This window comes from Pararge aegeria, chromosome 7 (genome assembly GCF_905163445.1).
Source record: "Pararge aegeria chromosome 7, ilParAegt1.1, whole genome shotgun sequence".
NCBI lineage: Eukaryota > Metazoa > Arthropoda > Insecta > Lepidoptera > Nymphalidae > Pararge > Pararge aegeria.
In genome coordinates, this window is record NC_053186.1 from 3,684,646 (window position 1) to 3,709,961 (window position 25,316).

At 36.1% G+C, this 25,316-nt stretch overlaps 1 protein-coding gene across 2 annotated transcripts in view; it reads left to right on the forward strand.

Moving 5' to 3' along the window:
• The first annotated feature begins 2,237 nt into the window (after positions 1 to 2,237).
• The window catches only part of LOC120625099 (homeotic protein distal-less), a 116,475-nt gene continuing 93,396 nt past the window's right edge, over positions 2,238 to 25,316 (forward strand). Inside the window, exons 1-2 of one of the 2 annotated variants that reach the window (XM_039892026.1) lie at positions 2,238 to 2,723; positions 21,117 to 21,304. In XM_039892026.1, the coding sequence (XP_039747960.1) occupies positions 2,393 to 2,723; positions 21,117 to 21,304 (519 nt within the window). In that variant the 5' untranslated portion in view covers positions 2,238 to 2,392. The remainder of the gene's footprint in view (positions 2,724 to 21,116; positions 21,305 to 25,316) is intronic. The other variant, XM_039892025.1, reaches the window with a different exon arrangement.

A 25,316-nucleotide genomic window follows, 5' to 3' on the forward strand; every position in this document is an offset into this window, starting at 1 on the left:
AGATTTCAATCAATCAAAAGACAGGAAGACAGGCTTTGATAAAAAAAAACTTCTATTTCAAACAAGCAATAACCTGTCACACTTTATTGTCTCATTATAATCGTAACAATAAAAAATTGCACTTCCCATCTCATTACAAAGCCCGTTAAAACCTAGGATTAGTCTGATTACTGGCCATCTATAATTGCTGGTAGCAATAAAAAATGGTATCCAGAAAACTGGTTCAGTCAACGACGTTTAACCTGCATAATGGAACCACCCTCGTGACATTTACAACCCCTGTCTTAACCGGAATTATGTGTGTATGAATATTAATAAACTAAACAAAGCAAATACCAAAATTACTTGAATAACTAACGATTGTTTCTAATTAGTTATTTTGTATTATATTAGATACCTGGAGTCGAGTTCGTATTTCTAATCATCGTTATAATCATCACCTTTCCCTAACGTCCCACTGCTGCCACAGGTCAACTCTTACACAGAAGAGAGGGTTTTAGAGTAAATACTCACCACTCTGCTCCAATTCTGGTCGGTGGGTTTTAACGACGGTTTATCATGCTTTCCGTGGGGGTAGGTTGTACACTTCGCCAATTTCCTTCCTTTTGGCTGGTACTGAGAATTCTTTAACAGAAAATATAAATACCTAACAAGTTTTGACCGACACGAGAAACGAAACCAGGATCTCGTGATCTGTAGTTAAACATGCTAAGCATTAGACCACAGGGGCAGTATCCTGATCAGCCTAGAATCCCACAGTTAGGCCCAGGCATCATCATCACTTCAACCAATTGAAGTCCACTGCTGGACATAGGTCTTTTGTAGAGAGTTCCAAAATCCACGGTCCTGGGCCGCTTGTTTCCAGCGGCTCCCAGCGACTCGTTTGATGTCGTCTGTCCAACGCGTTTACCTGTGCGGGGTCGCCATTCCAACACCTTGGAACCCCAACGTACATCGGTTCTCCGTGCTATGTGATACTGATTTCTCAAAAGGTTATAATACCTACATTCTAAATTAAGCACTTTCTTTTTTGTACCTAGATCGATTTCTGAGTTTGTCCGTGACCGATTTCCCTGATTTTTTTAAACGACTCTCTATTGACAGAGAGGGCCTATGCTCGGGATATTAAGCTCAGCAAGATGATGGTAATAATGAAGAATCTCTTCTGATATATGGCGCGATAGATTGTTTCTTACTCCTTCATATTATATAACTCATAATCTTGAGTAAACTAATGTTTTATATAAAAACTAGCTGTTGCCCGCGACTTTGTCTGCGTTTGATTTTGTTTTTTTATGTGGCATTAGGTAAATTTAGTTGTAGATCTAAAAAAAAAATAAAGTATTCAGTATCGCTAAGCCTTTAATTGGGTTTGCTGCTGTCCGCTGAGGAGTTCTGTCCTCTATCTCCAACCACAGTTTGGGCAAAATTAAACACTTATTATAACCTCTTTAGTACAAAAATAATTATTTAAATCGGTTATAATTTGACGGAGTTATGGTGGAAAATCGTCAAATACTCATCCCCTCTCCCAAAGGAACCGAGCTTATTGTCGGGATGAAAAGTATCCTATATTACTTCTAACTTTCCAAGAATATGTGTACAAAGTTTCATGAGGATCGGTTAAGTAGTTTTTGCGTAAAAGCGTAACAAACAAACTTACATTCACATTTATAATATTAGTAGAGATAGGGATTTCATACGAATAAAACATCTAGAAGGTATAAATTAGAGACTGTATGGAGGTTTATACTATGTTCACCCACATGGGGTCATTCGAGGTCGAATAATTTTGGAAAACAATTTGGACGTCATGGTCAATTGAATCGACGGAGCGGTCCGAAGTTATTGGATGTTTATTAGGCGCACACGTAACTCCAAAATTCCACACAAAATTTATGTCCAATAAAAAAAATACCTACATTGAACGTAGTGGAGAAGCGGTGATAGCCTAGTGATTAGAACTTCAGCCTTCCTTTTTGGGGGAAAGAGTTTGATCCTCGAAACGCACATCTAATTTTTTGGAGTTATATGAGGTATAAGCAAAAAAATCTTTAATTATTATGTTGTTGTTGTTTACAACTATCTGTTGTTAACAATAAAAATTAAAAAAAAAATTAAAATACGGAACTACAATTGATGGAATTTCTAATAAATATTTCTTTTTTTGGCGATTAGACCTGGCTTATAGGTTGATAGATGTGAAAATAATTTTCTGTTTTCTTTCACAGGCGCGACAAGCGGCCGGCTAGCGGACGGAGCAGTCCCTAAATCCCTCAAAATTACCCGAATTCAATCCCCAAACAGCAAACCCACCACGCTGAGTTTCTCAGATCCCTTCGGGCCTCCTCAGTCCACGGACGGGGGGGGCCCGTCGACGCCGCAACCCGCCATGACCACCCAGGAGCTAGACCACCAACATCACCACTTGGGGGGGTCGCAAACCCCCCACGACATATCAAACTCCACGAATTCAACCCCCACAAACGTGTCCTCAAAATCTGCTTTCATAGAATTACAGCAGCACGGTTACGGTCCTTTTAAGGGTGGGTATCAACATCCCCACCATTTCGGCAGCCCGGGTGGTCAGCAGAACCCTCATGAAGCCTCGGGGTTTCCGAGTCCAAGATCCTTAGGTTATCCATTTCCTCCCATGCATCAAAATACGTATGGATATCACATAGGTTCCTATGCCCCGCAATGCGCAAGTCCGCCCAAAGACGGTAAGTTTGGATAATTTTTGTTGCATGCCTAATATTATTGAAGTAGAAAGTCCTGCGCATCGACCTTTGTTTCTGTGAACAAAAATCATGGAACTCGCGTCATCGTCAGTCTTAAATGGTAAACGGTATATACGCGCAGTGGCGTGCTTTTCATACATGCACAAAAGCACTGACTACCCTAAAAAAAAATTATAAAGGATTTATCCCTTTTATGCCATCCTCCTTCTTTATGGCATTCCCTGGTCAAAAACCCTGTGCACGCGGCATAGTACCGAAACGTATACCATTCTCTAAACTGCAACTAAATTGACGATTGAACGAAGGTAATTATTTGATTAACATAACTGTTTGTTAAAATAAAATCATTAATTGATAGATACATTATCTAACGGTAAATGTTTCAATTTCATTAATATCAACTATAAGTTTTAAGTTATACAATCAAGCGGGAATACGGACGGACGGATAAACACACAACTAAATTATATTATAACCTTATTAACCCTTTTCGTGCTAAAAGGGTATTTTAAATAGAGTAGATAAATATTACTTTAAGTTGGGTAATAGTCGTCAATAAAATATCATTTCTTAAGAAAAACCAAATAAATTGTTTTTCAAACACTTAGAAAGTGAAATAATAAAGTTGTAAAATTATTATCTACTTGAAAAATAATTGTGTAGAATTTTATTATCGCTTAAATTTTACTTGAATTATGTCATCCTATAACCAATAATTTTCTGGTAAAAAAATAAAACCGTGTTCTATTATTTTGTAGATAATACGGAATGGTGTGATTATAATAAGTACTTTGATAATTTATTCACAGGCGTCAAAGTATTAAAAAAAATTGTTCTTAAAAGCTTCAATTCTTGCTTATGTTTTTCAAGAAAATGGTGACAGATACTCATTTAACAAGGTCGTCTATTATTCTACAAGAAATATTTCGGGGAGTACGCTCAGGAAGTATACGATCTGGTTGCCTCCGCAACGTAAAAATTTGCATCTTCACGAATTCTAAAGGTGGGTAGTGAGGTAAAGATAGTATCCTATGTCCATCTCCAGGACAACTATTTTTATGCAAATTTTACCTATATAGGTTTAACTGTGAAGCTGTTCATAACAAAAGGCTATTTTCAAAGGGCTTCCGGGTGTAAAGGTACTATATCGCACACTACCCGATAGATTTGTGATAAATAAAAGAGGTGGTTTTGAGGAGACATCTTGTTTGAAGACATTTATCATCATTTATTATCATGTATTGCCTTCAATAGCTCATTATATGAAATTACAGTTGATAGCGTGACTTAAAAGATGCACAGTGCCATCTAGTATAAAATTAGGAACTATAAATTTAACTGCACAATGGGCACGTTAACCTGTTGCTTTTGCGGACTGAAAAATAGCCTATGGGTGTCTTAAGGATGCAATCTGAAAAAATGCCAAATTTTATCAAGATAACTTTAGTGGTAGATACGAATATTGGTAAAATAAACACACTTTTGCATTTATAATCTTAGAGTGGATTAAAAGAAATACAAAGGATCTACCTTCTCCGCTCCGACATAAGAATAAGTAATGCGAGAAAATATACATTAAAATGCACACGTTATGTACGTACCAACCAACTTAATGTGGAATAAAAAATGTATCCAAGGCTGAACTGTACGCGTGTAGACGACTTGCCTTGAAATATTAAGTAGACATTTCGAGCGCATGACACTGTTTTGACATTATGTCAAGTGTTTCCGACACGACCGCGATACGACCATTTCTTTAACCTACAAGATTAGGTATAACTTTTTTTCTAGTTACAAGTTCTATTTAGTTTGGTCTATAAGAAGTTAAAATTGACCGATTTCCCGGTTTTCGGTGCGAACGAACGTCGCAAAGTAGCAAAAAGTAATTCACCTATTTATTATTATTTCTTTATTTAATAAATTCAAGAAAATGAAGTACAGGTTATCATGTTTAAACATAAAAATGCCCATTTTGATAAACATTACGTTAGAGATGGTTAGTGTCGGAGAGTCTCGCTATGTCGGACATTCCACCAAGAGAGGTTCAAGTATAACCGAAACACTTCGGCTTACAGAATCGCTGTTGAAGTTTGTCGTTATGGTTGATATGGAATTTTTATTATTTGCATTAGTTCAATTTTTTGCGAGGCAAACTCATTGAGTAAATATTACATGTTTACTAGGCGGAACGTATAACATTATAATAAAATTAGTTACTAAGAAAACGATATAAATATGTTTTATTATTTGTTATACCGAAAGTGCCTGAAGTGTTGGTTGGTCCCTCTTTCACGCAAAACCGAGCGGTTTGACGAGCCGAGTGGCGCAGTGGGCAGCGACCCTGCTTTCTGAGTCCAAGGTCGTGGGTTCGATTCGCACAACTGGAAAATGTTTGTGTGATGAACATGAATGTTTTTCAGTGTCTGGGTGTTTATCTGTATATTACAAGTATTTATGTATTATTTATTTATTTATTTATTTATTAGCTTTTCAAGGGAAACAAACAGTATAATTATACATAAAAGTAATGCCGTATTTTTGTATCACATAGACCAATAAAGTTTCCACAACTTGGTTATACATATAACACGATAACATTAACCACAATTGCTTAGGAGTAAGTACCTAGCAAGCAATTATTATACAAAAAAAAGAAAAAATAATAATAATGTAAGTAAAACAAAAATGAAAAACAAAAACTTTAAAGCTATAGTACTTATTTTGTCAAAATAAATTTTCTAAACGTGCCAATTTTGACATGAAAAATGTCCGTCTCACAATATTTGTTGTTAAAAGCATTGCACGCACGAGATAAAAAGTTATAATCATAGAAAAATATTCACCAGCTATCTCAGTGCCCATAACACAAGCTACGCTTACTTTGAGGCTAGATGACGATGTGTGTATTGTCGTAGAAAAAAAAAATATGTGCTTTTTGGCAAAGAGATAGTTAATGGGCGGCTGAGTTAATTTTCATCCTGAAAAATAGAGATAAGTTATAAAATTGCGCTTATAATGATATTACATAGAAACCGCACATTTATCGATAAGTTGACCTGCGTTTGATTAAAAACCCACTGACCCTCTGTGTTATGTCATTGTATTGTCATTTGTTATCTTAACCTCGTAGAAAATGAATGTACTGACTGTCTTTTTACAAATGACAGCTGAAACATTGCCTCCATTTCCAGCGCCACATTTGACATACGGTTATCTCTGGAACTTAAATTATATACAGCTTTAAGTAATTTAAATCTTAGTTCCTTGGACATATTGGTCCATGGTCCATTGGTATTACGAGATAAAAACGCAATGGTTGCCAAAGTCCACAGATAGAAGATAGAATAATAGAGGTCAGCTATCCAAACCTACGAAAAATCCACTTTACTCTATGACACTCACAGACAAAATTTCAACACGCAAACGTCAAAAAAAAACCCGCCAAAACATCGGAAAATTGTTAATTTCCGTACAGTTTTCCGGGCGGCCGACGCTAGTGGCTATCAAGGCCGATTTTCCTTTGCCCGCCCGTTTCTCTATGCTGTGATTTCTACTTTCCACTTGTGAAGGTTGCAGGTTTGTTTTATACCTAGGTCCAGTGGCATGCACAGGGTATGCAAATGATATAAAATGAAGAAAATCTCCAGTACGAGCTATAAATCCTGGAGGGTAGGCTTTTTATAACTCTTACAATGCCTATCCTTAAGTTTTTTCTCTTACTAGAAATTTTCTTTACTTCATATCATCTACATACCCTGTGCATACCCTGCCTAGGTCTATTAAATTTTGTCTGGAGCTAGATATCACCTTACCGACGAAGATAAGGTGATATCCAGCTCCAGACACACTGACGAAGAAATGACTTGGCGCAGACATGGTGCGGACATATTGATTTTTCTCATTATAATTTCCTTAAAAATAGGACTCCTTTTAAAACACATGAAACGACGTGATGCAAACTTTTGCGGTCGCTTATATTGATCAAAACGAGTCTTATTTCTGTATGTATTATGTATTTGTATGAAATTTTAATAAATAAGGCAAGATTTAAACTCCTCGGCACGTCTTGCGTCTTAGCGACTAAGCGTTCTAGCATGAAGTGACGTAAAGACCGATTCCGGATCCAGGTATGATTCCGTATCAAGCTTCGTGTAGTTATCATTTTCGTCGCCTTTCAATTTACTTCGTATCATTTTATCAAATTGTCCAGGTCTGTGTCAGCTCTACTTTGATAATACGAACACCCATCATAAAACTTGGTAATGGAACGCAAAAAGATTTTTTATAAATAGAACTAGTAGTTCCAAGGATTAATGCATTAAAACTAATAGAAAGACAACTGTTCGGCATTACTCATTAGTATAATATATCATACTCTATTACAATATCGTAAAGTTAAATTTTAACTGCCTACAGTTTACCATATTTGAACACATAAATCTCAAGTTAACATTAAAACTAGCTAATTACATAAGTGTTTACGGTCATTTGTTTTACTATTTGTGTTTGTTGTCTGTGAATTAGATAATAACAGCTGTAGTTAGTAACTCACTTTGAATGCGGGCATTTTTCAATTAAAACGTTTTATTGTAAATGTTTTATTTAATGTAGATTTCAGTGTTGCCATCTGTCATGATTGTTGGAAACGAGAACTCATGAAATTAATAATTTCATTGAATTTTCTTTTCTCGTATCTACGTTGGATTGCAATACGCTAATCAAGAATTTGACAGCAGAATCGAAATTTTTCGCTGTGTGCTGCTGGAAGATAGGTGTCACCAACCCTACTCTTCCCTCGGCTGTCATAGGAGGAGACTAAGGGAATGTTAAAGAGAACGGGCGGACGGTCCTCTGTGCTACGACTACCATCTCTACCGTTGGCACTCGAAGTACGATTGCCAACCCATCTGCCTGGCTTGTTGATTATAGACAAAACCCTCCTGATGGAAGAGGACATCAGTCCAGCAGTGGATTGTTATAGGTTATATATAATGAAGAAATTCATATTAAATAATAGTATATAATATTGTTTGAGCCTAATTTTTAAATACTCAGCATCAGGTTTATAAAAATATAGTTTTTTTTTCCAATCGTACCTTTCTCTAACCCGGAACAGCGCAACACGTCATTGAGGCACAACTGTTTCGCCCCGGGCGTCATTATAAACCTCTAATACAACGTTACAGACATTTTTAATTATTACCCACTATTTTATAATTTTAAACATTTTTCGAAGAAAAACTCTCGCTGGCGGCACGAGCGTAGGGTTGTCAGCTTCAATCGATGTTTTGGATATCATCAGACTAATAACGTCTTATTTTAAATGCCCATTGGAATCTCCTATATCATAGACAGTTTTAGATCATAGACTTGCCATGCTGATTTGAGCAGCGTGGTTCTTCGATCTAAAGCAGCAGCAAACCGTTCGTGGGGTTGTCACGATTACGATCACAATACGTTAGTCATATCTAACTATCAGAAATACAAACCTGATGACAACAGGCAACGTAGCCTAAGGCGCGCTTTTCTAGAAGATGCCTATGCACTCTGGATTTTAAGCTATTGATAGTACTGGTTGGGAAAACGTAAACCGTTTATTAAATGAATTCTTGGTCAACCCGTGAATTGAATCTCGAAAATCTTCTTCCCAACTCGACGATAAGTCAGGATGGTTTCAAAGAAGATAGGGTAGTCCCTCGCTGGAAATAGTTTTTTAAAAATTTTCTAATTTCACGAAATTTTGACCAGCGGTTGCTTGCAGTATGCAATTGAACAGAGCAAACAAAAATCTACTCTGCCTGCCGGAGGAGGCAGAAAAATATGTCCTCGTATAATAATTCTGTAATATACGTAAATAATTTCTTTGCTAAACTTTATAATGTTTGAATAGAAATTTCATAATTTAATATTCGAATTGAACGAAAGTTGTCGTTGACAGCCCTAGCGAAAGCACGTGTTCGGTACAGTTGGCTACACCAGTGAATAATTACACAATTTGCATATTAATCACTTTATCATTTTCTTTGTATTGATTGATTGCACGCACTTTTCTTTAAAATGTGGTGAAATTCTATTAGTTATTTGAGTGGTTTGGTTGGTTCGATTCTCTACTTTTTGTGTTGAATATCTACTTTCTATTTTTCAACCAACGCCCTTACGGCGTCGGCTATCAATTGAATACCTATGCATATACTGGACTAACGAACACGTAATTTCTTCTGCGTGTATATTGTAATACAAACTTTTATCCCCAATTCTACGACCTTGAGAGTGGTTTAAAAAACCCCGTAGATTTTAATGCTCCAATTTCAAAAACATTGGACTCTCATTAGGGGTACAGAAATATAATAATAATCTTTCAGCCCGCAGTCCGCAATCGCAGATTTCTGGAAAAAGAAGTACCTAAAAAAGTCAAAATCGGTCAAGCAGTGCCGAATCTAAAACAAACATGGTAAGACAGAAACACAGAATTACGTTAGAATTGGAGAGATTAATCAAATAGTTGCTGAGCATAATCTGCTAAATACACTTTGTAAAAATAATTAACTTAATGAAATGTAACTCTTTCGAGCACAACAGTCTATCTTTCAAAACGAGCAAAGCGGTCCAGTTTTAACTGAGTTCCTAAGGCGTAGGGACCCACCCCTTTTACTACGAATCTTTTATCTTTTATCTTTATTCTTTTTGGTTCCACCTTCTTTGTGACGACCTCTTTGGCGTAGCTTGTACTGTGGACTTAATGGGAGGTACTAGGTTCGAATCTCGAAGGGGGTTTTATAATTTTACATCGATTAAGAGCAGGTTAGGCTGCGGCGGCTAGTGACTGCTACTAGTCTATAGTCCAGGCCATTAGGCCAGGCTATTATTGATACAATCAACATTCTCAAACCATTACATTTTTGTCAAAATGAGAAATGTTTAGGCCGCAGTCCACCACGCTGGCCAAGTAAGTGCGAAAGTGCTTCAACGGTGAAGGAAAACGTTGTGAGGAAACCTGCATGCCTGAGAGTTCTACATAATGTTAACAAGGCTTTATCTTATTATTTCTATAATAGCCCGATAGTAGTTTCAGTCAATGGTCTTCTCCGATAGTCGTTTCAGTCAAGGGTCTTCTCGCGAAAAGCTTCGCCCCTCAAGAAGCTTTCGCTTGGTTGTTGGATCAAGGGTCGGATACAGAAGGCAGTAGTCCTTGAAACGGCGCGTATTGTGAGGAGGTTTCTCACTCTGGAGCCCTGACCACCGGTTGCTTGGGCATTCAAAAGCCCCGCCAGCGGAGAGTGGAAGTTTTTTTTTATAAATTTTTAACAAGGCTTTATTATTATTATATGTATGAACAATATGTATTATTTATAATAATTATATGTGTAGTATTAGATTTATAACATGTAGTATAGTATGCAATATTTTTATTTAGGTATAAATTTTTATTGCCGCACCAACCCGTTGCTTATAACAACTACTTTCGCCAAAGGTCGTCTGGGAGAGATCGCTATAGCGATAAGACCGCCTTTGCACACCTAAACTTCTTTTTTTTTTTCTTTGTATTTTGTTTTTGTGGGTGCAATAAAGAATTTAATAATAATAATAAGGCCTAGGCTTGGCCAGCGAGGTGGACTACGGCCTTAACCCCTTCTCACTAGGGGAGGAGACCCGTGCCGGTAATGAGTTGATGTGATGATGATGAAGCTGGCTTAAAAACCTTATGTATCACTCCCTAAATAAAGCCCTTATTTCATTTAGATAATTTCGAGCCTTATTTATATAACATAAGATATTAAGATCTAGTTAAGATATTCGTTAGCCTTAAGACCTTCGTGATATTAGTAAGAAAAAGTTTATGGCAAGAAACAATATACCTACCTAATATAAGCTTTTAGTTAGGTATTCGTAAGCATTACATATATTTTTGAATATTATCAATATGAATCTGTGACCGTTTATTTGTCACCTATACCATTACAACGATGAATCTTGATGAGATATTGTTCAGCGCGTCCTTATGTCTATGGGAAAACTAACGGTCCGCAGGATTTTTAATAAACAGAAAAAAACCAAGAACGTGGTCGCGTCCCGCGGGCGAGCTAGTAAAAAATACAACTTTTATTCGCCAATAGTGGGCGTACCGCTTAGATGAAGAATGATTACCAAAACGATCGTAGGGACTCAGTTTGATATTAACCAAATTTTATTAACAAGTTAATATGATGAGAGGTGAAAGTAATTAAAAATTAATTCGATTCCCATATGAGTTTTCTTGTACATTATTTTGTACCTTTTTTTATGACTGAAAACCGGCGCATCGGATACGGCATTTTTTATAGGATTAGGTAGACGGGCGACATTTGGGTTTCATGCACAATGTTAAATATTAATACAAACCGCATCAAAATCGGTACCTTTTCTTTTTCACTACATGTAAGTGGTTAGGATATTAAACCCATACTCGTAATCGGTTTCTACGTGGCATCGTACCCGAACGCTAAAGCGCTTGGTGGCACGCTTTTGCCGGTAGCGTGGTAACTAGCCACGGCCGAAGCCTTCCCCCACACCAGACCGTGTAAACGTAAAATAATGTGATTGAAGAATGAATTGTCGAACATTTATTTACACAAGGCAAATCTCTGCTCAAACATAAAACAAAAGTATCAGTGGAAAAATAGTTTTATTCAAGTCCATCTCACGATCCAATAATGACGCCAATTCAGTTCAACTAAATCTTTTAACTTAAACTAAATTGACAGGTCTAAAAGTACCTACAGCTGTCCATTTGAATCTTGCTCTTATACAGATTCACTATTTTTTGAACTTGCGAAATTAGTTTGCTATAAGTTCAGTTTATCGACTTGTGTTTATATAACAGAATTGGTATCAACATCTGTATACGCATCGGGCGATAAAAAAAACCCTTGACTTTCAAATACGTCCGTGTATCTATATTAAGATCACTATTAGGGATGTCATTTACTCAGACGTTCTGTTTGTTGTTCGACTTAGCCACAATAAATCAAGACAAAAAAAACGCAAGTTTGTCTACACACCATACCGTACCCTTTTAAAGCGATTTGTCGATGGATAACTGTTTTGAGCGAGGGTCTTATCAATGACTGATGCTACGGGTCAGAGCGGTCGTTGGCGTGGCGACAAACTGCGGGCGTAAAGTTCATCTCCGCTTTCATATAATTTCAAAAAAAAAAATTTTTTTTCGTTAAATTTTTATTAATGTTTTATTTGACTAACTTTGTTTTAAACCAAACCAAGTTTCGAAGAGTAAAAAATTGTGTCACTTGTGAATTCTTTTGTCGATGGCTTGAAGTTTCGGGAGGAATAACATTGTTTTTTTATCAGTTTTATCTCTTTTTTCGGTTATGGGCATAATACCAATGGTATTTTAAGTCTTAGACCACTTTACATGCTAAATAACATGCTACCGACTGGGTTCTAATACACCAACAACCAAGAAGAAATTTTTGATCAGTTATTCTATTATTTCTTAACGGGGTCAAGACAAGAAGTCGCAAGTTTGTGTACCCTTTACCCTTTACTAAAGTGTTTTGGCGATGGCTAAATTTTAAGACGGTCTTATTGTTTTTTTTATTAGTTTTATCTCTTTTTTCTGTTATGGTCTGAACATATATATACACCACTCTTTATTCTAGTAAACATGCTACAGCCTTGTGTCTGACAAAAATCACAACTAGACAATATTAGCTCAGATTTTCTTAGCTTTAGCGGGGTCAAGACAAAAACATCGCAAGTTTGTGTACCCCATACACTTGTAAAGTGTTTTGTCGATGGCTAAATGTTCGGAGAGAGGATCTTATTGTTTTTTGGTGGGTTTTATCTCCGCTTTTCGGTAGGCGGCGCGGTGGGCGGGGCTGTTTCGACGCGGTGCGGTACGATGCGGCAATGCCTGTGAGTTATTTTAGTGACTAACCGACTTCGACGATACGAAAAGACTGTTCTAAGTCAAAAAATTCTCGCCCGCTAATGTTTTTGAAATAAAAATAGCTATGTTACTTACATTGTTGATGTTGGAAAAGAGCATTTGCTGAGTTTCTTGCTGTTTTTTTTTGGTATTAACCGCCATCAAAAGCGGTGGTAGAGTCACTAAGAAAATTCGAGTTTTACAAAGACAGACTTTACGTTTCAAAAGTGCTTAGGTATAGAGTAGGTAAGCTTTAAATAAATAATTTTTTTATGATGAATATTTGCGGTCCTTGTCACTATCAACATAACACGTAGTCGGTCCAGTGCGCTATTGCTGCGTGAAAGAGTACGAATCATTTGCAACACAAAAAAAAATATTTTAACGTAATCTATCTAAATTTTCTAAGAACTAATTACTCGTACCATTTATTCCAAAGTACGGAACCCTCAGTTTGCGCGTCTTATTTGCACTTGGGCGTTCTTTTAAACGAGAATATTTAACGGGTATTCAAAATACATATATAAACATTGCTATAAATAAGATCGAATAGTGAAGCGAAACGATATTTGAATTAAGAAATTAATAAAGTTAATAACGTGATAAAGATTAAAAAATAATTGTAAACTTAAGAATCTTATATATCACGAAGAAAAAACTTTGTACCCCTTTTTACGAAAACTAGTTAGAAGAAGGAGCAGTATGAAATTTGTCACATTTAATAGTTTATATAGAGAAGTAGTGCAGAATATTAATATTTATTTTGATACCTACTGCATAATAAATACTATTAATCAATAAAAAAAAATGTACACACTACCACGCATTTGACGCACACACACGTTTATGTATACTCTTTTTAAATCATTTTTTGGATGATAATTTGTGTGAAAAAATAAATTAACAGTGTCGGTGCCTTGGCAACATCTGTAATTATAGAAGTTGGTATAGTCTTTGACAATAGAAACTTAATAATGTTCAAATTCATTATTAAAATTAACGATGGTCGAATTTTGACCACTGGGCGACCACTAGTTCAATAAATGTTTAAAACAAACATAGTTTTTCTTCTTCTTCTTCTGCTTGCGGCTCAGGTTCGTCTGATCCCTGGTGTCACGTCGACCGGCTACGATCTATTGTGACGCCGCTGTCTAGATCTCCCAGCAAGCGTTGGTCGCCTTCAGGAAAAGCAGCACTTTCCTTGCTGGAAGAAATTTAGCATCCTCTGGTTGCATTATGTGTTTCCCCAAAAGAGTGCTGCGTTTATGCATCAGCGCGGGGCAGGAACAGATCAAATGCAGCGGCGTCTCCGCAGCCTCCTTACAGAGTCTACATAGATCTGTGTCCTGCAGCTTTAGGTTGAACATGTGTCTATTAAGCCCACAGTGCCCCGTAAGCGCTCGCACTAGTATGCATAGGTTTTTTCTGTTGAGTGCTAATGCCTCAGTACAATAAACATAGTTAAGCCTAACGAAATTCAAATGTAACTTATACAAATAACCTCAAAAATAACTGTCAATTAAAGTGATAATTTAATTGTCCACACGCTTTGAAAGACGACATTATAAAATATAAAATTGTATAAATAACATAATTCCAACATAAAAATTGTAATACCAATATGAATAAAACATACAATACAAATTCTATGAATAATGTATTTTGAAAATAAACTTGATGTTTTTATTAAAGATTTATTATGTATTGTTTTTGAATTGCGAAACAATAATATGTTGTTGGGAAAATATGCTTTTGTTTTTATTTTATAATAATTTTTTTCATATTAAAAACGGCATAAAGCCATGAAGCCTTAAACTACATTGCATTTTATATGAATGACTATGTCGATATATTTAATTTTTCTTTTCGAAAGGTTTCATTGTTTATTGTTCGAAATTAATAATTGTTTAGTGTTAATTGATATTAGTTATTAAAAAATTGGTTGTCTGTAAAGTCGGCTTACTGACGATAGTTGAACGTGACAACGTCGTAAGAAAATACTGATGGAATGGTTGCTTTTTCAAAAGAAAATTGTAATTTTATTTGTTTGATAGATATTATCGTTGCTATAAACAATTGACACCACATTCACTTTTCACTGCACTACATCCTTACCGAAAACATGTAAATGTATTATTGTATAGAAGCTGTCCACGCGGACGCATCGCTCACTCAAGTAGGAGAGAGACAGATGTCGAACGCGGAGGCCGACTGTGCCTCAATGTCGCTCGTTCTACGCTCTCGCTTGCACTTCAAGCCTTGAATGGAACGCCTCAGAGCGAGGTAACGCCGCATACGTAATGTTTTTTCGTGCGTGCAGCCGGCTTTATCGAATTATAAGACGTTGTCACGTCAATAAATAAATATAATAAATAAATATACTACTATGTAGATATATATTAGAGATTTAGATATCGTCGTCATCATTATCAGCAGGCTATAAACATCCCACTGCTGAACACAAGCCTCTCTCATAGCAGAGACGGTTGTAGAGCATAGACCCGCTCCAATGTTGGTTGGTGAGCTAGTATAATCAATTTCAATAATTTCAAGTCTAGCCTATTTTATGAGCACTATTGAAGTCTGTTATTATTTTTATAGTGACTCTACCGTTAGTTCGGTAAGGTAGATTTGGGTCAAGTAGCGTTACAGAGGACTTTCTTGATTTTAATTTCAAAAAAAGGTCGATAATCTTAACTGTGTACACCCCATGAAGCAAAATTATTCAAATTGCGAAGCGGTGATAACCCCGTGGGTAGGAGCTTGACTTTACTTTCGGGGGGGTTGAGTTCGAATCCCAGCACGCATCTCTTACTTTTCTAAGTAATGTGCGTTTTATGTTTCAAATATCACTCGCTTCAACGAGGATGGAAAACATCGCAACCAGCATGCCTGAGAGTTCTCGATAATGTTCTCAAATGTGTGTGGAGTCCACCAATCCGCACTGGGCCAGCGTGGTGGACTACAAACTTAACCCTATTCATTGTAGAAGGAAACCCGTGACCTGCTGTGATATGACGAACTTTTAAAAAAACACAGCACTACAAATAAAAATACACTTAAATAAATAAATAGTTACAATACAAATACATTTTCGTTTCATACACGCTTTATAAGGAAAAAGGTCGGTACCCGTAACTGTACATCCCTAAAAGACATCGACAATTTGTTATGCCCATCACTACTATCCAGGGGTGTGTCCGTACCTGAGGCACGCATTGTTTTGTCCGTCTGTCTGTCGAGGGCCGCTTGAATGGATATACTTATATGTATATAAAGACGGTGCATGGGAATCTCAAGAAAGCTGGTCAATGGAGTCTTTTAAGACATGACTACTTAAAAAGAATAAGTAACCGTTTATGTTTAAGGTGATTTATTGCTTATTTCGTTACTAGCATGCACGGAGATTTAAACTCTATTAGGCTTCTATAAAAGCTAATAATAATAATAGTAAATCTACTACGACAATAAACACATCGCCACCTAGCCCGAAAGTAAGCGTAGCTTGTGTTATGGGTACTAAGATGACTGATGAATATTTTTATGAATAATTTACATAAATACTTGTAATGCACCTACATATAAACACCCAGACACTGAAAAACATTTATGTTTATCACACAGTCATTTTCCAGTTTTGGGAATCCAACCCACAGCCTCGAAGCTGTATAACAGCACAGAGTAAGTTTTTTTTATTACAAGTAAGCCCTTGACTGTAATCTCACCTGGTGGTAAGTGATGATGCAGTCTAAGATGGGAGTATGGTAGTCATATACCCCTTATCGGTTTCTACGCGATATTGCACCGGAACACTAAATCGCTTAGCGGCATGTCTTTCAAAGGCGCAGAAGTATTGTATCTCGTCTTTATAAACAGTGTGTCTTCAACAGCAATGTCTATTAATGTTTCTCTCCAGGGCACATGCCTCCTTTTTTATAGGAGAGAGGGATATAGAGCTATTACCCACCACGCTGTTGTATTGCGAATTGGCAGGCATAGGTAATTAACTCTGACTCTTCATTATCCAAAGCCATTCTTGTTCTGCAATCTCCCTCTGGCTTATAAGAGAGGTTTATAGAGCTTATGATCTCCACGCTGCTCTAGTCCAGGATGGTGGGTGTTACGGATTATTATCTCAAGTCAGTGATAACAATGGAGACTAACGGCTTAAAGTGCTCTCCGAGGCATTGTCTAAACCAATGTCATTTGCCATACTCCAGTTTGATACCGAGAATTTACAAAGTAGTACCTCATAATATTACAAGCTGATTTCCGATCCAACCCAGGACTTCGTGATCCTTAGTCGCACATGCTAACCACTAGGCCATCGAGGCAGTTCACTAACGAGTTTTATCAGATGTTGGAGATAAAAACCAGTCACAGTATAAATTTTTAAATAAACTGCTGAGCGTTAATCTGTGATTAAATGAAAGATTTTGTCTTGCATTTAATCACAGATTAAAATTTGACATTAGGCGTCAAAATAAAAAACAGGCGTAAGATCCAACAGTTACAGACACCATTGATTGTGTTACACGTTGCTCATGGCAAAGAGCTGTAGCAGTTTTTGCTTGCTCGCTCGTTTCACTACTTGTGAACTAGGAGCCCAGCCCTTGTACTAATACGCTACCAAACGTTATCCATCCGTTCATGTTATAATTTAGGATAGGCAGTGCGTTAACACATTTAAGAATTGCACGCCACAGCTGTTTCGATCGATATAATCGAAATCGATAACAAAAATCAATACTTTATAACACGAACTTTCTTGTTGAGTCAATTAATTGCACGTTTTAATTGAAGTTAATTTTTGCATTGACGCAATTAGCAACTTAGTAACAAGTAGGCATTGATAGTTAAGTCGATAAAAAATTTTAGTCTTCGGATTACAATCTTTACATGCATCGTTATATTCAGTAACATTTTCGACTGAGCGAAATTATGTCTTAAAGCACTATCTCACTAGGACGCTAGTGGCAGCGTAAACCGTCGCGCTACCAACAAAATGTAGATATTCCGGAACAACATATATTGTTTAATATTTATTCCACTAAAAGTTAGCCCATGACAGCAATGTCTCATAACAAAGTGATGATGCAGTATAAGATGTTTAGCGAGGTACCTGTAAGGGCTTACCTGTCAGGTTACCTGTCAAGACTTACCTGTCAGGCTAGCACAAGCAGGAGACGAAAATTATATCCCCCGATTATATCCCTTGACAAGGGATATCATAAACGTGTCCACCTGCAGAAGCACGGGAACATGGAATAGGAGAAGTTAACCCCCGGTTATTATTACACATTATTATATTATTTGGATATTATTTCCACTTGTGCGCCAGTGCTCTTAGAGATGATAAAGAGAAGATAAATTTTATCCTTTCCCCGGGCAGATAATTGTCTACGGCCCATGCTAGTCGCGCAGAAGGGGTTCCTACACTGCTGCGTTGTACTGAATCTCTAAATCGCTTGGCAGCAAATGTTGAAAGATTATTTAGGCTTAGTGTACTGTAGTAAAGTAAAGTAAAGATCTAAAGGGTGTCACAGGGTACATTTTATCCCGGGAAACCGATTCCAAGCGGATGATTTCATAGGCAAACGAATCAAGTCAATTTGGTAGTCAAATAAAGATATTTTCTGCATAACGTAATTTAGAGTGAAGGTGCACGCATATCGCTGCAGTTCCATATATCCGTACCCGTAAATCAACACGCCGAAACGGCGCAATAAATCCAAAGTATAAATATTCCGCGCTCCGTGAAGGCTTGTAAAATATATGAAAGGCGTTCGCTACTTGATAATAGTCAGTGGTAACTTGTAATTACCGGGTATATATCGGGCGATCTGATCGGCCGACAGCTTTTGTGAGCGTTTCGTATATCATTTTTGTTTTTTAAGAATTTTTTCGGCGACCGCGAACAACGGACCAACGTTTTAACGTACTCCGACTTTGAGGTTCCGACTTGAAAAGATTTTGATTGATAACGCTCCGAAATTTTGGCTACGTCATATTTTCAACCGAGTAAAAAAAGCAATATGGCGATGCTATGGAAAATACGTATGCATAATAATTTTTTAGTTATTTTATTGATCAACTTAGATGAAAACAACTGATTTCAGCTAGATAACTCACTTCGTCACAGACCACACAGGTTTATGTGACGAGGCATATTTAATTGAAATTTTAGATATTGAACGCAGAAACTTACTAGCAGCCAGCATTTAGGAAGTTTATGAATACATATTCATAGATGACATACAAAATCCTTAATTCACATAACATCCTCATTTATGTTCGCGTAGAAACCGAACGGGTAGGTTTTAGGTTAGCTGCCATACCCCCTTATATACGACGTGTAACAAAAATCCGAATTTATGTTATAGGATTTACAAACAAATTCACAACTTGTTTATACTTATGGCACCCTATTGAAGTTAAAAGACCGACACGCGCATAATACCTACACTACGCGAGGTGTACCTAATAAAGTGACAGGAGTGACATGATTTTAATTTCACATGTGATTTATTTTAGTAAAAACTATGGCAGTGGTTTACTCAAAAACTATTACGTTTCCGGTTTCACAGATAAGTCTCAGATACAGTAGATGTACCTCTAAAGCCTGTGAAATAATATTTCCGTTTTCATTTACACGTTGTATATATGTATATATATATGGTCCACTATCATCTTAAACTGCCTCATGTTCATTAGGTAAGATTGCAGTCAAAAGCTAACTGTAACTGTACTACATGTACTGGAAAAAAAAATGGTAGAGGAGTAACCCTCAATACAATTTATTGGGATTACTGTTTGTGGTTACATATACGCGCCATGCGTTTAACGAATAAGTCTTCTCCTTCATAGAAGAGAGAGAGAGAGAGAGACAGATTTATATTTAAGAGTCTCTGATCTGCTCCAATGCTATACTTTGGCGGGCTTTAATGTTGTATTATCACACGGAACTTATAATACATAGCCGAAGGCAACTTCAGAAATTACAATAAATCTGGCGCGATTCCACCTGCGAGTACACTCGCGTAAGTGCAAACTCTAATTACCGGCGCAAGCTACTGGTAAAGCTAAGCTAAGTTATGGTGCGAGCTACTGGTGTAAGCTACAGTAGCCACAGTGTGCTAGTAGTATGTGCAGATGCTACTAGCACAAGTTACTGGTGCAAGCGAGGAGCACGTGCTATTTGCATAAGTTATTGGGAGCATTCTACTTTCACGAGCTTCCTGTGATGTTGATGTTGACAGTTTTAATGCGATGCATCGCTGCGATTTGCGTGCAATCGATCGCTGCTTTTATGGGCCCTTTAATAACATGCTTCTCGAGGCTTAGCTTCCTTCAAGTTAATATTAATAACAATATTAAAGGACGCGCTTTTATTATACTGCAGGTGTTGGACCACTTTTTATCGATGGTATTAAAAAGCACAGATCATAAACATGTCATAATTTACAAGTGTTTTTAAAACACCTTTCATAACCTATGCCACGAAGTTGACATTTATTCGCTCGCTAAAAAACGGTTTATGATCGAAAACTTAGTTAGGTTCTAATTAAAAAGTTCATGCGTTCTTATTTATTTGATTAAAAACTTTTAGCTGAAGTCTTTTTTGAAAGATAGTATCCTCGCAGATAGACATTGCGCTACGGTGAGGCGAGGGGGTTATTTTGGATAACCTGGGTAGTAATACCATAGACAACATTAATAACGGCCTGTGCATGTTTTGTCACGAATTAGGCGTTCAAATATTGTCTTATCATTGAATACTAGCTGATGCTCGCGTTCGTCGTCCGGATTGTTCTGGGATAAAAAGTATAAAAGCCTATCTTACTATCCGTCCTTTCAACTAACTATGCTAAAAATCAAGTCGATTGTTTACAAAATTAGGGCGCAGACAAATAAACAAATAGACACTCTTTCGCTTGTATAATATAAGTTATAATTATTTAAATAATCTAAGAACAAATTATACAATTTGAATCACAGATGGCACTAAAAAGTTCGAAAAAGTATGAATCATAAATGATTGAATGATTTTCGAACTTTTTAGTGCCATCTGTGATTGGCTGTGTGATGAAAACGTAAAATGCTACGTGGCCAATCCGTGTACTTTTCCATGTTTTCAATGTTAAGATGCCTAGATAAAAATATACAGACTAATTACGACATATTACTTTTTTAAATAAATATTTTAAAAAAAAACTTACTTTCCTGAGTTACAGGTAGCTTTAAATTTTTGCCTGCACAGAAAATTTTACCTGAGTAAACATTCAGTCAGAAATGTGGTCAAAAATATCATACCTTTTTTCATTGTAAAGAACATCATAGATTTAATTTTAGTATAAATGTTCTTTGAATCCCTTGTTGGAATACTCTCAGTACTTAGGTACTTAGAGTATTTGTTAGTACAGTTAATACAACTCAATGACTGTTTACAGAAAAATGTGGTCTGTCAGACGACCCGGGCCTCCGAGTGAACGGCAAGGGGAAGAAAATGAGGAAACCCCGCACGATATACTCAAGCCTTCAGCTTCAGCAGTTGAACAGGAGGTTTCAGAGGACACAGTACCTCGCTCTGCCCGAGAGAGCGGAGCTGGCGGCGAGCTTGGGCTTAACGCAAACGCAGGTAAGTGGTATAGATAGCTCATAAAACCTGTATTCCCAGTAATTCTCTTGAACATTCGTCTGTACAAAATTAGTGGGGGTTTGTTCCAAGGCTCCACGACATCGACCTAAGTCCTGTCATGTGAGGTTAAGGTTTATATCTGGACTGTTCATGATTTTTGGACTAGGGTTCAGTCCAGAAGCCGTGAAATATAGAACTAAGTACTGGAAATTTAACTGAATTATCTACTTTAAATAAATTATTTACTCAATAATTTTGAATACATAAAAATACAATAAATCATTTAAACATGTAAAAGTATATTTTACGCTTTGCCCTAGGAATTGTCTAGCGGGTTAAGTTTGGAACATGGGCTAGCTTTACCTAATAATAATAATTCTATACCTATTATTATTTAGGCTATATGTTCTAATAAATAAAACAATAATTCCAAGCGATCGACGACGCGGGAAATAGCAGTTCCATTTTCCAATAAAACAAACATCGAAAGCTTTTGTCTCTAAAATATTTAATAGCATAAAAAAAATAAAAATATACCACAGACAAAATTGCTATTTCTAAACGCCATCCGTCACAGATTAGATACGAAAAAAACCTGTCTTTTAATTATACCTCATGACTCCAATGTACTACTGACTGTAGTTATGATCGACGCGATTTTGTGTTTTATATGCTGCATTAAAGAGTACAATTTCCTTTGTTACTGATTTAGAATAGATAAATATAAACGAACATACACACTTGCTTAATTATTGGGTACACGACATAATTACTACGTGGAAGAATGCTCTGTCCGTAGAGTTCTTTTTTTTCGTTTTTTTTAACGACATTGACACAGAACACGGTGATTCTAGTTTTTTTTTACATATTTCGGTGAAAGCATCTGAATGTACATATTGCGTATCATTTTTTGTTAATACATACACGTATTGTATCATCTATCAAAACCAATTTAAAGTGAGGTGGGTCAAAGCTAACCCTATTTATTAGTAAGATTTGATCTTCAAAATAGTTTTTTACTTATTTAACCGCTTTATAACTGCAAATATTTATATTACAAAATTAAGTAGTTTGAAGTTGATAAAATATTTTTTTTCTACGGGAATCGTCAAATTTTTACTTGTGTGGAACCAAAATTAAAAATATTTCTAAAACTTTTGAAATCCGACATAATCTGATCGAGGTAGTGGGCATATTCTAATTTATCCAAACATAATTGTAATGCAAAATTCATCTTAGCCGTTGAACTGATTTTTTTAACGGGATAATTTATATCCCGGAAAATCTGATGTTAAAAGTATCCCGAAAGATTAAAAAAATAGCATGTGTTGCCTGTGAGGTTTTACAAAGAGATTGTTTACACTTTGGAGACCATAGGATATATTTTATCCCCGAAAAATAAAGGGTTCTTGCGGGATTGTTATAAAATCAAAACACGCGGACGGAGTCGCGGACAGTTTTTATTATAAAGTTATATTTTATTATAATGTTTTCGATCCATACCGTCCTATACGAGTCGGAGACTACGATTGGATCAGTTCGTGACCGATTGATTCGTCATGTGTCACCGTGTAGAATGAATAATCGTTAACGCATACGTTACGTACCGGTGGGAGCGAAGCATTCGAACGTATAGAGGCGGCATATTAATTTATGTAGATCATCTCTATATATATCTATAAGAGAGAAAGTGTGTGGGTATGTATATGTTTCGTATAGGCTCCGAAACGGCTGAACCGATTTCAATGAAACTTACAGGGAATCTCCGGATTGACTTGGCGAGTAATCCTGTAAAGTTTGGTAACGATCGGAGCACTCCTATTTTTGAACTGTCAAACTTTCTAATACAGCTTTTATTTACTATGATGATATTCTCTTGTTGGGTGTACATGGGTGTAGATAATGATCTTCACCCACTCGAGAAGAGAATAGAAGAGAATGAATATGGAGAGAAATGAATGATTTTATGAGACTTAAATTAAAAATTTAATGATGTAAGTTTATTGTTTAAATAAAATAAAGCAAAATCTAGCCTGGCCTAAGCTGGGTACGCTAGTATTATAAAAAAAGTTATTTTGCTTGATGGTACCGTTACTGTCTTCTCTCCTCTCATCTCATAGGAGACAGGAATAAATAACTTTACACCATTGGGTTGTTTGAATTAAGGATAGCTTAGGTAACGATTTTTATGAAGCCTTTTTGATAATTACCTGAACTGCTCTCCATAGCATGGAGAAAAGTACAAGGCCAAGTTAAGACCTCCAAAGTTGGTCATCGATTAAAAAAACTAAATGTCTTAAATTCTTATTCTAAAAAGAGAAAATTTCGTTAAGGTCGTACCTATTTGTGTGTTAACTTATATCCTGCAGCGCATATGACCGGTAAAGAAACAACTGAGTATGAACGAACATGAGTGTTCGGTAGTTATACCTTAAAAAATGTTTTGTTTAGTAAAAATCAAAAATCCAGACTCAATACATTATAGATATATTTTTCTCTCTAATAAACTTTCGTGATTTTGAGTAAGAATAAGAAGGACTTCTTATTATAATCCAAAAAATGATAAAATGATAAAATTATACTTTGAGTCGTGTTTTTTGATTTTTATTGAATTCTTATCTCCTAAAAATTATAGACGTGATCCTGGTATCGTAGTAACATTGAGAGTTAGGGTTCGGATATTACTGTAAATCAGCCAAGCCAGCAATCTGTTTAGCTTACATTTTCGTTTAAGGGTAGATTGGTGTAAATAAAAAGTAGAAAGCCCGCTAGTTGAGCTTTCATATTGAGGAGTTATATTTAGCGCCAACTAGTGCCAGGAGCGAAAAATGTCCAATACAGTTGTGGCTAGCGGAAATATTCAAAATACATTTATTTCAAGTAGGCATAATATAAGCACTTCTGAAACGTCAAGTCTGTCTGTTTGTAGTGACTCTACCACCGGTTCGGAAGTCAGATTCTACCGAGAAGAAGCCGGCAAGAAACTCAGCAGTTGCTCTTGTCCAACATTAAATATTTACCTTTTATATTTCAAATTTTAATTTTTTATCTTTTGAGAGATGAAAGCCGGATGTTTCCAAGCAACCTTGTCATTGTCTTTTAAGATCAATTGTATAGTATTAATACAGAGCTTATTATTTGAATGTGGAACCCCAAAAAGAAAAGGAAACAGCAATAAAAGATGTTCACGCATATACGGAATACAGGTATTGCTGCTATTTCTAACTTGTTTCTGAAAAATCCAATTAAAAGTACAATATGAATACACAATGAGGTCTATTTTTAACTACATTTAAAAAGAACTTGTTCGCATCTGCGTTCGTGTTAGATGCCTAATGAAGACATAACAATTTTTTACATTGTCACTAATATAGGCACGGTAAACCTACTTATTATTAAAAGAAAAAAAAACATGTTACCTAGTTTGCCATAATAGCTGGCAAGTAGAGGTAAAAGACGTAATTTCACACGCATGACTTTTTTTCAACCACAATTATTAAATTTGTGACAAAATGAATAAGTTTTTTTTTGTATTAACATAAGACATGACAAATTAGGTGTCATATAATTAAATTAATTATCTTAAGTGCTTACTAGTTAACTTAAGAGGTAGTTTAATAAAATTTACAAGTGTACCTACGCGTTAAGTAAGTTGAAAAAGTTTGCAATGCGGGTTGTTCAGAGCTCGGTAGCTTGATTTCGAGTAAGTTCTTAAATAAACATCATTTCAGACTAAATAAAAATAAACTTAAATTTATTGAGTCAAACGACTAAAAATCTAAACTCTTTCCTGTAGCCCTACAATTATTATCCTTATTTTATTAAGGCCTGAAGCTCATCATAGGCCTCCTGTCCCACAGGTGAGAAGGCTTGTTGTGAGCAGAGATTTCTAACTTTAAACCTACGATTCATAATACGACTAGTAAATATAATGAACATTGGAAAAATATAAATATTGAACAATGTTTAATTACGTATCTCACTATTAAATACGTTTAATCATTTAAAATTA